The 12491-nt window shown below is 40.1% G+C and overlaps 1 protein-coding gene across 7 annotated transcripts in view; it reads right to left on the reverse strand.

Annotated features, from left to right (window-relative positions):
* Positions 1-12491, reverse strand: part of FNDC3A (fibronectin type III domain containing 3A) — a 112570-nt gene that overhangs the window by 44470 nt on the left and 55609 nt on the right. For 6 of the 7 annotated variants that reach the window (XM_010400430.4, XM_010400431.4, XM_010400432.4 and 3 more), the window contains 2 exons: positions 5202-5278; positions 341-578 (listed from right to left, as the gene is read on the reverse strand). In XM_010400430.4, the coding sequence (XP_010398732.3) occupies positions 341-578; positions 5202-5278 (315 nt within the window). Of the gene's footprint in view, positions 1-340; positions 579-5201; positions 5279-9858; positions 9912-12491 lie in introns of those variants that run through there. The other variant, XM_039567556.1, reaches the window with a different exon arrangement.

Here is a 12491-nt window from a genome sequence, read left to right on the forward strand (position 1 = left end):
AGACATGAGATCTCAGAACAGTGCTCAGGCATGGAATTAAATGCTGAATCACCACACACACTTTCTGCATTGCTTTCCTGGGACAATCTGATACATGTAAGAAGTAATCTCTATGTTTAGTGGATCACTGAACAGACAATGAAATAAATTAAAAGAACTTCTGGTATAAAAAACTTCAGCCAAATCAAGGCTGGTATCCACATAAAATTTTTTGTGTATGACTCCCATTCAAGCTATAAGTCTTGCTTGACAAAGCCCACACAACAATGTAACAGATGCTGGAAATGAGCAGAACATTATCCCCTTTGACAAAACTTGCAATATCTGATGAGCTACTTACCCACATCCCCATAGACTTGTGAAGTGTGATACTGTGGAATGTACTGCGTTGCCATGTCACCGGCTCCAGTCACAGGTGAGTATATGTGACGGGGTGGAGGGGGTATCATGGCTGGAAGAGGAAGGAAGCCAGGCAATGGGGGATGTGGAGGCCTGTGTATCACTGTATGACCACCAGGATGGAATTCTGGAGCCTGGGGAACCACCACAACCCTTCGAACACCGTTATCCTCAATGACCTGTACAGTGAGAGACACCACACACCAAAAGAGAAATGACAGTCTGAAAAATACGTTTTTATAGATCCTTAAACAAAATCAGGAATAGTAAGCCCCTTAAATCTGATGAAAGGAAAACAGGAAATAGCAAGAAAAAAGAAAGGGACAATAAAGGGCTACCTATTTTAAGTGTATTAACTGCAGCAATGCAGCAAGTTCTCAATGTGGTGGGGAAGAAAACTGTTAAAAAATATCTGAGAGTATCTAACAAACAACCTGGTATATTTATGGCACGAGCCTAGCTTCTCCTAAGGGTCCTGTTTCCACCCTCATTCACACTGCTTGTATGTCTCATTGCTGTAGGATTTGCTCTACAGCATAACAACTAGATTGCTCCCTAGAAATGAACTGGTGAACTGACAGACCTCGCTCTGCATCAATAGTGAGAGAAAAGGCAAGAAGTGTCTGGTTTTTGCTGTCCTCAACTCAGCCCACCAACACTAACCCAGGAGACACTTGTCATATTGGCCCTGCAGCAGCCATCATCTGCATCAAGCTGTTCACAAACAAACTACCAGGATGGCAGTCAGCCCTCTCAAAACTCCTTCACAAGTCAAGTTCTAAAATTTTTTTCCTTCTCCTCCCCCTATCCCTCTACCTGTTAAGAGGTCTTGAAGCCTGAAGGAAGCCACATGCTACTGAGAAAATGGAGGCCTTTGTGGCAGTCTCTGGCAGACTCTGTAGTACAGGGGCTTGTGAAAAATTAGCAATGGGAGATGTGACAGGACAGCCTTTGTGTGAGGTATCTGAGCGTGGCCCTTAGCAATGCTGCCAGAAGTGCCAAGCAATGGCAGTAGCATATGCAATCCCATGGTGAGAATCTGCAAGATGCATGGAGCTAAGGAGTGCTGAGCATGGTACTTGTAGCACATCTGGGCTGGGCAGCATGTGGGACTCTGGCGGAGAGCAGGCACAAGGGAACAAACCATACAAAGTACTGAAGCAGAAAATGCTTCTCAGTAAACAAGGGTGGGTCATCAACTAGACCAGAAACAAGGGTCTGCCCCTGATGCACCTCACATCATTACCCTCTCTAAATGTTTGTAAATTCACATAAATACATGACTGTTGGTGACAGATGATCTTGGCATAATTTGACTTGTGTGTATCGTAGTGTCAGTAACTTTAGTGTAAGGGATGCCAATGAATAAATTGTTCTTCATTTCCTAGTAAAATGCTGTAGAATAAAGTCACAGCAGAAACTGCAATGTAAGGTTTTAGATGAAACATTTATCCAGAAAAGGGGAGAAGAAGAATGGAATATCATGACTACATTCAACAGCAGGGGACAAAGCAACCCTATGACATAAGTTTTCACTGACATTTGAAATGAGATGGGGACATGTACACATACACCAATAAACATCCTGGTGCAACAGGAACAGATCAATAGATCAAAACTCTTGGTGCCAAGCTGCTTTCAGCTCCACTGTTTAAGGTAAATGGAATCATGCTTGGCTAGATTTAGCCCTGCGCCCTAGAGTGAATGCTTCCATCAAGTCCACGATGGAAAGCTCATTGGTTTTATCATGTCTCTGTTAGGGGTTGGTGTGCATCTGGTACATCTGGAACAGAGCTTCTGCTTTTGTTTTCTCTGCCAGCAATCTAATTTGTACATCCCCAAATTATCCTGCTAGCTGAACCAATGCAAGGTGAGATTGGTACAGGAAATTGTTCCAAAACATCACCACTGTGCTGAGAGATACAGTACTGTAGCTAGAGCTGCCTGCTTCTGGTACAGTAGAACATGGATATGCAACAACTTTCAGAAGACATAGAAGTGTGTACGCAATGGAGCTGATCCCACTTAACTTACATAAATAAACAGTTGGAAATTAATATGTTACTTAAGTGAATACAGCTTTAAAAAACATGCATACCATATGACTTTAAAAAATGGGTTATTTTCAGTACACAGAAATTGTCCTTTATTGGGAAAGAGTAATTAAAGACAATACTATTTAAATCTGTAACCATAGCTGTGTAGTATCCTAAAGGCAGAATACATTAGCAGTAAATACAACTAGAACTTCTGCTGCCCAATGAAATTCTCTAAACACTGAAATGTAGTTTTAATTATTTAAGTCCCTTTCGGTTACAAAATCCCCCTAAATACTGCAACTTACTATGATTTTATGAGTAGGCTCAGATTATGTAGGAAGCAGCTTCCATTAAAAAACAAACAAACTACTTAGTTTATAACTTGTTTCCTTGGGTCTGCTAATAGCCTAAGTAACTTGGAAATAACAATTCATAACAGCAGGGACCTTATGTTTAACAAGTCTGTAACTGTGTTTCCAGATCTAACATCTGCGCAATGGTAGGCCTCTAGCAGACAACTACACAAAAAAAAAAAAAAGTTCCAAAACGCAGTCAGAGCACCATGCTAAGTCTATAATTATAAGTTTAAAAAGTAAACAAGCTCTCTATTATCCCAACTGGGCTAATACAACGTGGTTCTGGCATAGGCCTGTTTGGTTGAGTGTAAATGTCACTGTAAAACTCACTGCAGACAGTGAATGTAGATGGCTTAAGAGAGGATGAATAAAGATGTGCTGTCTAGTTTTACAACTACAGCTCCAAAAGAAGAGGAAGGGAAAAGGAAATCAGCTCATGAATTGCTTTTTAGTTATGTGATATAAGAAAAGTGAATCTTTTATTCAGTGGTTATCCCCAACTTCTAGCAGAGGACAGTACACTGTACTGTCAGTTCCAAACAGGAACTGAAGCAAGCAGAGACATAATAGAACTAAATGAAAATGGAGAGACAAAAGATGGTTATGTTGAAGCTCTTCCAGGCTGACAGCTTAGGACATTTAGCTGGTTTCCTATTCAACTCAAAATATAGCTGCAGCTGCTGACATTTAAAAATATAGTATGCTTGAAGGAACCATGGAAGTTTGCTAGGACTGAAGTAAGTCTGGGAAAATTCTTAGCTTGATAATGTCAGACTTTCCTGTTTGCAGACTACTATCAAATCTTCTGGCTTGTAAGAGGAACTCCCATCATAGACCTCAAAGTCTGCTATGTTTTGTCAGTAATTAACACTTCAGAAGGCTTATAAACTACGGATTTTCCTGGACTATGGTACTTCACTCAGATGAAAACAGCAGATGAGCTCATCCCACCTGTACTCTGAGCTGGACGGATGTGAGGCACCTTCAGTTCAAAGGTCAGAGCGCTGTGCTAAAACACCACCTGCTTGGACTAACAAACTCCAGTGAAAGGCTAACAAGTGGGCCTCAACAAGGCCCAGCCCTTCAGCACCCTCGATTTAAATTGTCCCCAAAGAAAGGATAAATTAATTAAAAAAATATTTTTCAGACTGGGACATGTTACACAACTTTTAAAATATGTACTTCATCAACTGAAAACAAGTAAGAAATACAGTGAAATTCCAATTTTCATTTAGCTCTAAACTTCTTTCACTTCTTTAAAAATGAATTCTAATAGGAATCAGGACTTTTTTACTATGACCTGAAGATATATGGACTTTGGTGATTATTTATAAGTAATTTTTCTTCTGACTGTCTGGGAACTCAACTACAAAGGATGCGTAGAATCAACTTATCAGCCAACTTCCAAGAGACAAAAGATAAAATCAGAGTAGTAGTCTGCCTGCCCTAACAGCCTTTTCTTTTGCTAGAGGACAATTTTTTTAAATGTTGTTCAGATAATTTGTCAAACATCTGTTGACACTGTGGGCTTTATTGTTATATTTTATGTGTTGTAGTCCCTTCTTCGTGTACACCACTGGATACCCACTAAGTCAGAGGTAGACTGGTCACAACAACAGAAGGTCTTGAGAGAGACTTACATCATGGGGAGTGGTATTCATCTGCTCTTATTTCCAGATCTGACCTACTAAGCCCTAGACTTGTTCTATGGGTGAGGGAAAGAAAGAGGCACCATCTAAAAGGCCACACATCTCATTATAATACACATGTCAGAAATATCCAAGAGAAATCATCCTTTTAATCTACTTTGAAGGATGTCCAGGTTATCTATCTCACATTTAATTTTCAGGCATCTAAATTAGGAATCACACAGCAGTGAAAAAATGAGAGCCCCATTTTAAGATAAGGGGTAGAAACACCTATTATATGATAACTTAGTCCCAGCAGACAGCTGACATTTTTTCCATGCTGTTTGCTGTACTTTTTCAACTGACCTGTTTTGCTCCTTATCTGCAGGGAACTGCCCAGACATGAGCTATGTACATGTATAAATTATATCGCTGCCAAGAGAAAACATCCACTAACACAGGAATCAGTACAGGTCCTGCACAAGCAGCTATTTGGGTCATGATTGCATTTTATATTCAGAAGGCATCTAGTACATTAGGATTCTGAACTCAGCAAGGAACTGTGCTTGTTACAGTCACGTACATAGTTAATATATAACTGAACAGGCACATACACTGCATGAGAAGTCTCCCATCTCAGAGATACTGGGGGACATCTCCTCTTATTTCCTTGATGACAGTGACTGAAACCGAAGAAATTATTTTACTGAATTAGTGATTATGGTTCCAATTCCAAAATTTGCATGAAAAGAAATAAAATAAGAAGTGAAGTGACATACCTGTGGGGCATATCCAGGAGGCACATAAATAGTAGGCACTGAACCATTTGGGGACATCATTGGAACCTGAGCAGGACCTAAGTGGGTTACAGAAATATTGAGTACAGCACCATTTAATAATGTGAGAAAGCTGAAAGAACATACTGAACTGCAAAATCTCTGTGAAAAATATACAAGATAACATGGATAAACAAAAGCAATGAACTGTACAGATAAAATTATAGCAAAGGGCACTCTTCGAAATCTGAAAACCAGTTGAACAAAACCAGAAACAAGCTAAAACCAAGTCCCCAGCAGGTATTTTTCCCATCTCTGTCAATAAGCTCACAGAAGAGCTCATGTCAAAACTCAACAGATGACAAATCAAAAGAAGTGTCCCAAGATGAAAAGACAATAAAGAGACTATAAACAAGAAGCAAACAAACAAAAATATTTGAAACAAACTGCTGAAACCAGACAGTATTCAGTTAAGAGTTATAAAGAAAATGACTTACAATATTGCTGGTTTTTACTATGGTCTTATAAACTAAAGTAGTCTCAGTACCACAGCAGTGGGGGGTGGCAAACAAGACACTAACTTAAGGTCCCAGGGAAAAGCCAGTGTATTACCAACTAATAAGTGTGCTCCAGTAATGGGAAAAGTCATGACAGCATGGTGATCCTTGTACCATACAAACCAAAAAGAAAGGAGTTTACACACACTTAGATAAATATGACACAATGGGAATGTGTTAAGGTGGCATTTGTAGATAAAGTATTGCCTGGAAAATCAGGTACCTTCAAAGAGCCTAGGGATGCAGTCACATAGTTGGATTTTCAAAAAGCTTTTTGTCAATGTCTCCCAAAGACTCTTAAAGAAGTAAAGCTGCCTTTGGTTAAAAAGGGAAAAGGTCTTTCCAGGAATAACTGATTGGAGAACAGGAAACAAAGAGAAGTAAATGACCAGCTTTTGAAGTCCTTCAAGTGACCAAAAAAAGAGTCCCACAGGCACCCAAATAACCTGTTCAGTGTACTAAACAAAGCTTCCAGAAAAGAAAATGAACAGCAAGGTGATAAATTGTTGCTATGTTCTCAGAGAGCTGTAAAGGATATCAAAGTGCTCAAGGACCAGATGACAAAATCCTAGAAGGAATAGTGTTGGTAAGTGCAAAATGATGCACCTGGACAAAACCAGAAGTGTTTATTTACAATGATAAGCCATAAATCAGATGGAATAAGCAGCTATCACATGGATTTCTAAAGAAATACCGGCCAAGTGCTGTTTAGTGGCATTCGCAGAAAGAAAGAGAACATTAAAAAATCATTACTAACAGAACAGGGAACAAGCAGAAAACATCATTATGCTGTGGTATAAATTCACGCTGTACCTCAAATCCTTGAGCAATGTGTTTGATTCCACCTTTCAAAAAGAACACACAGGATTAGAAAAGGACAAAAAAGAACGTTTACAGTGGCTTTCCACCTGTTTATCAGGAAATATTACAGAGACCAGGATTCTTCCACCAGAAGATGGTTAAAATGGCTGGCAGCAGAGAAACAGTAAAAGACCTATTTAAAAAACACCTAAAAATGGAAAGATAGATAATTTACAGCTTCTCATTTGCAAGAATCAGAGATAGTAAACTAATTCACCAGGTAAGTTTTAAAACAGATAAGGGCATTTCTCATAAAATGCACAGCTAAATTGTGTAACTCCTTGCTTTAGGAACACTGGAGAAACTAAAGATTAGGTTCAGATTGGGAGAGGTAATCTATTAAGAGCTGTAAAAAAGTAAGTATTACTTTTGTTTCAGGAACAAGGAAGTTTCTTCTGTGTGCCTGTCCTATCCTTATGCTGTCCCCTTTAGTACTTGATACTGGCCTCTATCAGAGCAAGCACATTGGTACAGGTTCAAGAGGGACATCTTTACATTACTGTGTTTTAAATACACAAGGGAACAAACACTGAAGTTTAATAATGAAAGAAATACTGAAACACAATATAATTTGAACAAGTTTTGTGACAAGACATAAGGTTGGGATTTAGATACTGTAGGCTGCATTCTCCAGATTTCCAATTCAGTATATTGAAGCTACCAAAAGTGTCAATCCAACTTAGTGCAGTTTCAGTAATACTTCAGAAAGGGCATTCATAGTTCCACCTTAAACTCTGTTAGGATCTGCAAATAGAAAGTACTAAGTAAATGCTAAGTACAGTACATAAGATTAGCATACCTCATTCTGATAAGTATGGACTTGACAGAAAAATAAAGGTACCTCTGTCCGAATGCCAAGAGCAGGGAAAAGGAATGAAAAGCACTCCTTAGAAAAGTAGCATGCAATCCAACTTGATTACACATATTACAGGAACTTCTTTAGAATAAGACACAGAAGTTTGTAAACATGTTACCTAAAAAGAATCACAGCTTTATTATCAACCAAATGCTAACCCACAACAGGGGGAGGGGGTGAAGAGACTTTTTAAGAACAAGGTCTTTAATGAATGATTCACTGATCTGTGCAACAGCTAAGAATATAAGGACTACAGTAAGATATAACTGAACAATCTCATTTGTTTTTGCTCATCTGAAACTCAAATGTTTCAGCAAAAGTCTCTCCTGAGTATGAAGTGCTAAAAAGAAATGAAAGTGAAAAGCTGCAAGAGAAACTTCAAATAGTGCATTACATTATTACAATAAATTCAAAAAGGTAAAAAATAATGGAAGCACATTTATTGTAAGCTGCCACTGAAGCAAAGAATGGTTTAAATTCTTACATAAGAAGGTGGATTGTATACAACTTGTATCTTGCATTGCTTACCTTCACTTTTTCTATAATGAGTACAAAACGCTGACACTTCCATTAAACTCACAATTTTAAACTACATAAGTTTCAAGTAAATGGAAAATTAAGACCGCGTTTACTTGAACTTCTTAAGGAACACAATGTCCTTGGGGGACGACGAAACTCACATGAGCAAGTGGTTTCTTTGAGAACTGGTGATTATCTGTGTTTGGCTGTTTTGTTTTAAGCATCTAGAGAATATTGTTTAACAACCTTTTCAAAGCTCACTTATTTAGCACTTTAATCTCTCTAACAAACACAGAGCAGTTATCTCCAATCCAGTACAAAGGTTGATCCACAAAGCCATTTTCAGCATACCATAATCTAGCAGTCACAAAAATAAAGGCATAAACTGAATGTATGAATCTGAAAAAATATTGCAGTGCTAGAACAGAGTCAAATCAGTAGTTTCAAAACTTGCATCCCACCTTTCACACTTTAAAGTACCAGAATTAATGAAAACATATTTTGAATATTCAAGAACTCTAATTTATGTCTGATTAGATTTCCAAGTGGCTGTGAAAAGAAATTTCTAGAGGGACATCCAAGGAAATAGTAAGCATGGGACAAAAAGTTGGCACACTTCACAGGTATTTTTAATAAACATTGTGTTTTACAGCAAGATTACTGATTTCTTGACAGGAAGCATATTACAACCTGAAAAATTTTATCTGAAGATAAAATGCTAATATGCTATAAAAACGTGTATTTTTTCTTTGCTAATGTGAAGATCTCAGATCTCCTTTAGTGAAATACACTGCAAGAGGAATTCTCATGTTTTTAGGTATTGGCTGGACTGCTGCATGGCAAAACCAGTGTGTTTTACCACGAGGTGAGAGTTATTATAAAGTATCAGCAAACAACAGCATCAGGAATTCATGTTAAGGAAACATCTAATTTTCCATATTGCACATAAATAGAATTGATTTCATTCAAATCACTGTCTAATGAATGTTGATGACTTGATTGCTGGTAAGGGGAGGTCTCAAATCTTTCATACATTTTCAGGTATACAAGTCCTCTTACAGAGTAAGGGGGAAAGAAACATTGTAGCAAATAACTGTGCTACTTATTATTGAAAAATGTCTCATCAAACTCACTAAGGGTTGATTTAATGGAACTGAACCCAAGAAACAGATGTTTCATCACATTTTCAATTAATTATCGTCCTAAAATCCCATCAACAGGAGGAATACCTCCTTCCCCTAGCAATAGCTGGTCAACTTCTCCAACGTGTCTATTTGAGCAGACTATAAAAACCACATTATGCTCATTACAGCCACCATAAACGTGTAGCAAAATTACCAGCGCTGCATCATCGCTAGGATCGTGACAAGCAGATCTAAACATAGTAACACCGAAAACCTGAGGATAACGCCACTCCTCGCCTAGCAGATACACCATTTTTTTTTTTTTATTTCAACCGTGAAGCATCGCTCCATTATAAGCGGCTCATAAAAGCCCCGGCAAAGGTGCACACACCGGATTCCCAGCGCCAGGGCAGGGAATGCTCTTCCGGGGCACTCAGTGCCCCGGCCCTGCGCTTCAGCACCCGGGCTCCTACGGCCTCCCAGTGCAGGGCGTCCTGCTCCCCTCACGGCTCCGGGGCCACCGCGGCTCCCGGGACCGCCGCCATCCCGCTCCGAGAGCGCACCACCGACAGAGGGGCCTGGCAGCGCTCCGACTCCTGCCCCATAGATTTTTTTTTTTTTTTTTTTTCTCCCAGCCATTGCAGCTCTCCCCTATCAGCCACTGCCGCACAACCGCGGAGGCCGCCGGCCCGCAGGTGTCGTTTTCACCGCGGCGGCCGAACCGGGCAGGCGGGAGTCCTTACCGCTCATTTCGGGCCGGGCCGGGCCGGGCGGGAGGGCGGCTGCTCCCGGCGCGCCGCGGCGGCGGGGCGGGGAGGGGCGGGGCGGCTCCCTCAGGTGCGCGGCTGGACCCGCTCCGCTCCGCCCCGCGGCCTCTCCGCGCCCTGCGCCCCGCCCTACCCTGCCCGCGCCGCCGCTTCAAGGGGCAGTGTTCCCGCAGAGAGCGACATCCTCTGCCAGCCCGCGGGGCTCCCCTCTCCCCTTTGTACTGTCATCTACCGACTGTCATTGCCTGGTGTGATCCGAGTCATTTAGCTGAATGCTTTTACGTTAATTAGCATAATTAAGTGCTAAAGAATTGCTTAGGCCCAGTCCTTCCAGAGGATTTTCCTTAGAGCTGACCTGCTAATCAGTTTACACCTAAGAAAGGGGGTGCACAAACAGATCTGCCTGCAAACAAACACTTTCCGGCCCAGCGTTTGGAGAGCTGCAATGACTTTGATACTAATCTATGTGGATACTGCGGCTCATGAACACTGCTATACTTAGCATTAGTCTAATGTGAACGGTGATGAATCACTGCTATCCCCAGGAGGAAATAGCATTCAGTATTTACTGCAGCACATTAGGTTAACTATGGCTCTATAACCGAACACCCACACTTTGACATCACACAGGCGATGATATGCATCACTGACGCAAGCACTGACAGGATCAAACACAAAGGCCACAGCAGCTGAAACAATAGAGCGCCAGCTGACGTAGCAGCACACCCCTCTAACACTGATGGGCTGCAGTAAATCAATAATCCCAGACGCCACAAACAATTGCACCACTCTGTCTTTTACATAAGCGCTAAGACTTCAAAGTTTTATTCTGGGTTCCCAACAGCTTCAACTAATTAGAAAATCCAGTTACAACAACAACCACCAATTGGTCTACATTTGTCTTGTAAGCCATGCCTGGAAAACATGTCCAAATTAATACTTTAAGTTAACCTCAACAACTTTACACATAATAAAAGCAGGTAATAAGAAAAAAAGGAAAGCAAGCACAGAAGTTACTGCAACTAAGCTGGAGAAGAAGCACAAGAAGGAACTGGGATTGCTGCAAGGACAGGTGATCAGAAGACTTCAGCTTGCAGTGCTGTCAATTTAACGTATCCCTTATGCTCTAAATTCATCCCGACAAAACAATCCCTTCCCTTCCCCCATCCATCTGTCTACTTTTGCCATCAAGGCTGAAGAACAGCAGCTGACAAAGCCACAACATCAATTGAAATGTATTAACTGACTAGGGAAAAAAAGGGGAATCTATCAGTAGACAGCAGGCTGGCAAACAAAAGGAAAAACTGAAGGTAAAACATTATCATAGTTCCTTTCAAAAGTGGGGGGGAGGAGAGAGGGGAAGCATCAGTTTCATCTACAGAGACTTTGGAATAATGGATAAAAGAGCAGAAAGCTATGAAGCCTAACTAGAGTATTTCTAAAGATTACATCCTAATGAGATCCTGATCTTTCCCATGAAACCACACATAAATATTCACAAGAAAATCCCTTCTCAGGCAAAGTGCAGAGATGACAGGTTCCTATAGCACTTTATCACAACTGCAGCTATCAGTTTTCTTCTATAATGGCCTGATATACTTTCAAAGGAAAAAGGTGACAATGGTTTCTATGTTCAAATGTTAAATGTACTTTTATTTCACCTGTTTCTAAACAATGATCACAGTGCAATTTTGTGATTAAAAAAAGACTGCAAGTCCATGCCTCTGAATGGCACAAACTCCATAACACAAAGTTACACTTGGGAATTTGCAGAAGAATGATTGTAGTCACTTGAGATACTCCAATAGTAAGACTTTTTATACCTGCTTTCTGAAGCAACTGTGTGGCACACTGATGAATTCTACTTCAGTAAAAAAAAAGTAACAAGGATTCCACATTACTGGAACAAACAAGTAACAAACACTCCACAAAGATGATAATGTGGAAATACAACACACACTTTGTACTGTGCAATCCGGACTGTTAAATTACTCTGTTTAGTTTGCTAGCTTACGGCAATGATTTATTAACTATGTGTAACAGTTAAGTCGAAAAATTGTTCACTCCCTCACAGAGTTCCAATTTAAATATTGGGTAAACCATAAATCGCTGAATTTCAAAGGGAGTCAAATGTGATATAACATACAGAGAGGCTTTGATAAAAATGTTATTATTCTTAACAGGAAAAATAATCTGCACTCATTCTAATTTAACTGCACTGCATATTTGCTTAGCTTTTTCTTCAAGGAGAGCTTAATTTCCTAGCACTGATGCTGAGCATTACAGATCTGCAAGCTTTTCAGACTAAAATTTAGTATTTGTGCATGCTGCTTAATCATGTTGCACTTGATTCACAACATTCAGAATAATCTACAAGTTGATCATCTAACAGTTGTTACCACTAGAACTGGTGTTTTTCTGATCAGGTTTGGATTTTTTCCCCATATAGCACTGCAGACCAAGAAGTTAAAAAGTTAAGCACTGCTACTGACAGCTGCTTGTGATTAAGAGTGAAAAGCACAAGTGAGTCTCAACAGTTGGCAGTTCTTGGTGTGTAGACAGTGTCTTCTACAAAAGACTGTGTTGATCCAGAGAAGACAGATCTTGGA

The sequence above is a fragment of the Corvus cornix genome, chromosome 1, assembly GCF_000738735.6.
Source record: "Corvus cornix cornix isolate S_Up_H32 chromosome 1, ASM73873v5, whole genome shotgun sequence".
NCBI classification, from domain to species: Eukaryota; Metazoa; Chordata; class Aves; order Passeriformes; family Corvidae; genus Corvus; species Corvus cornix.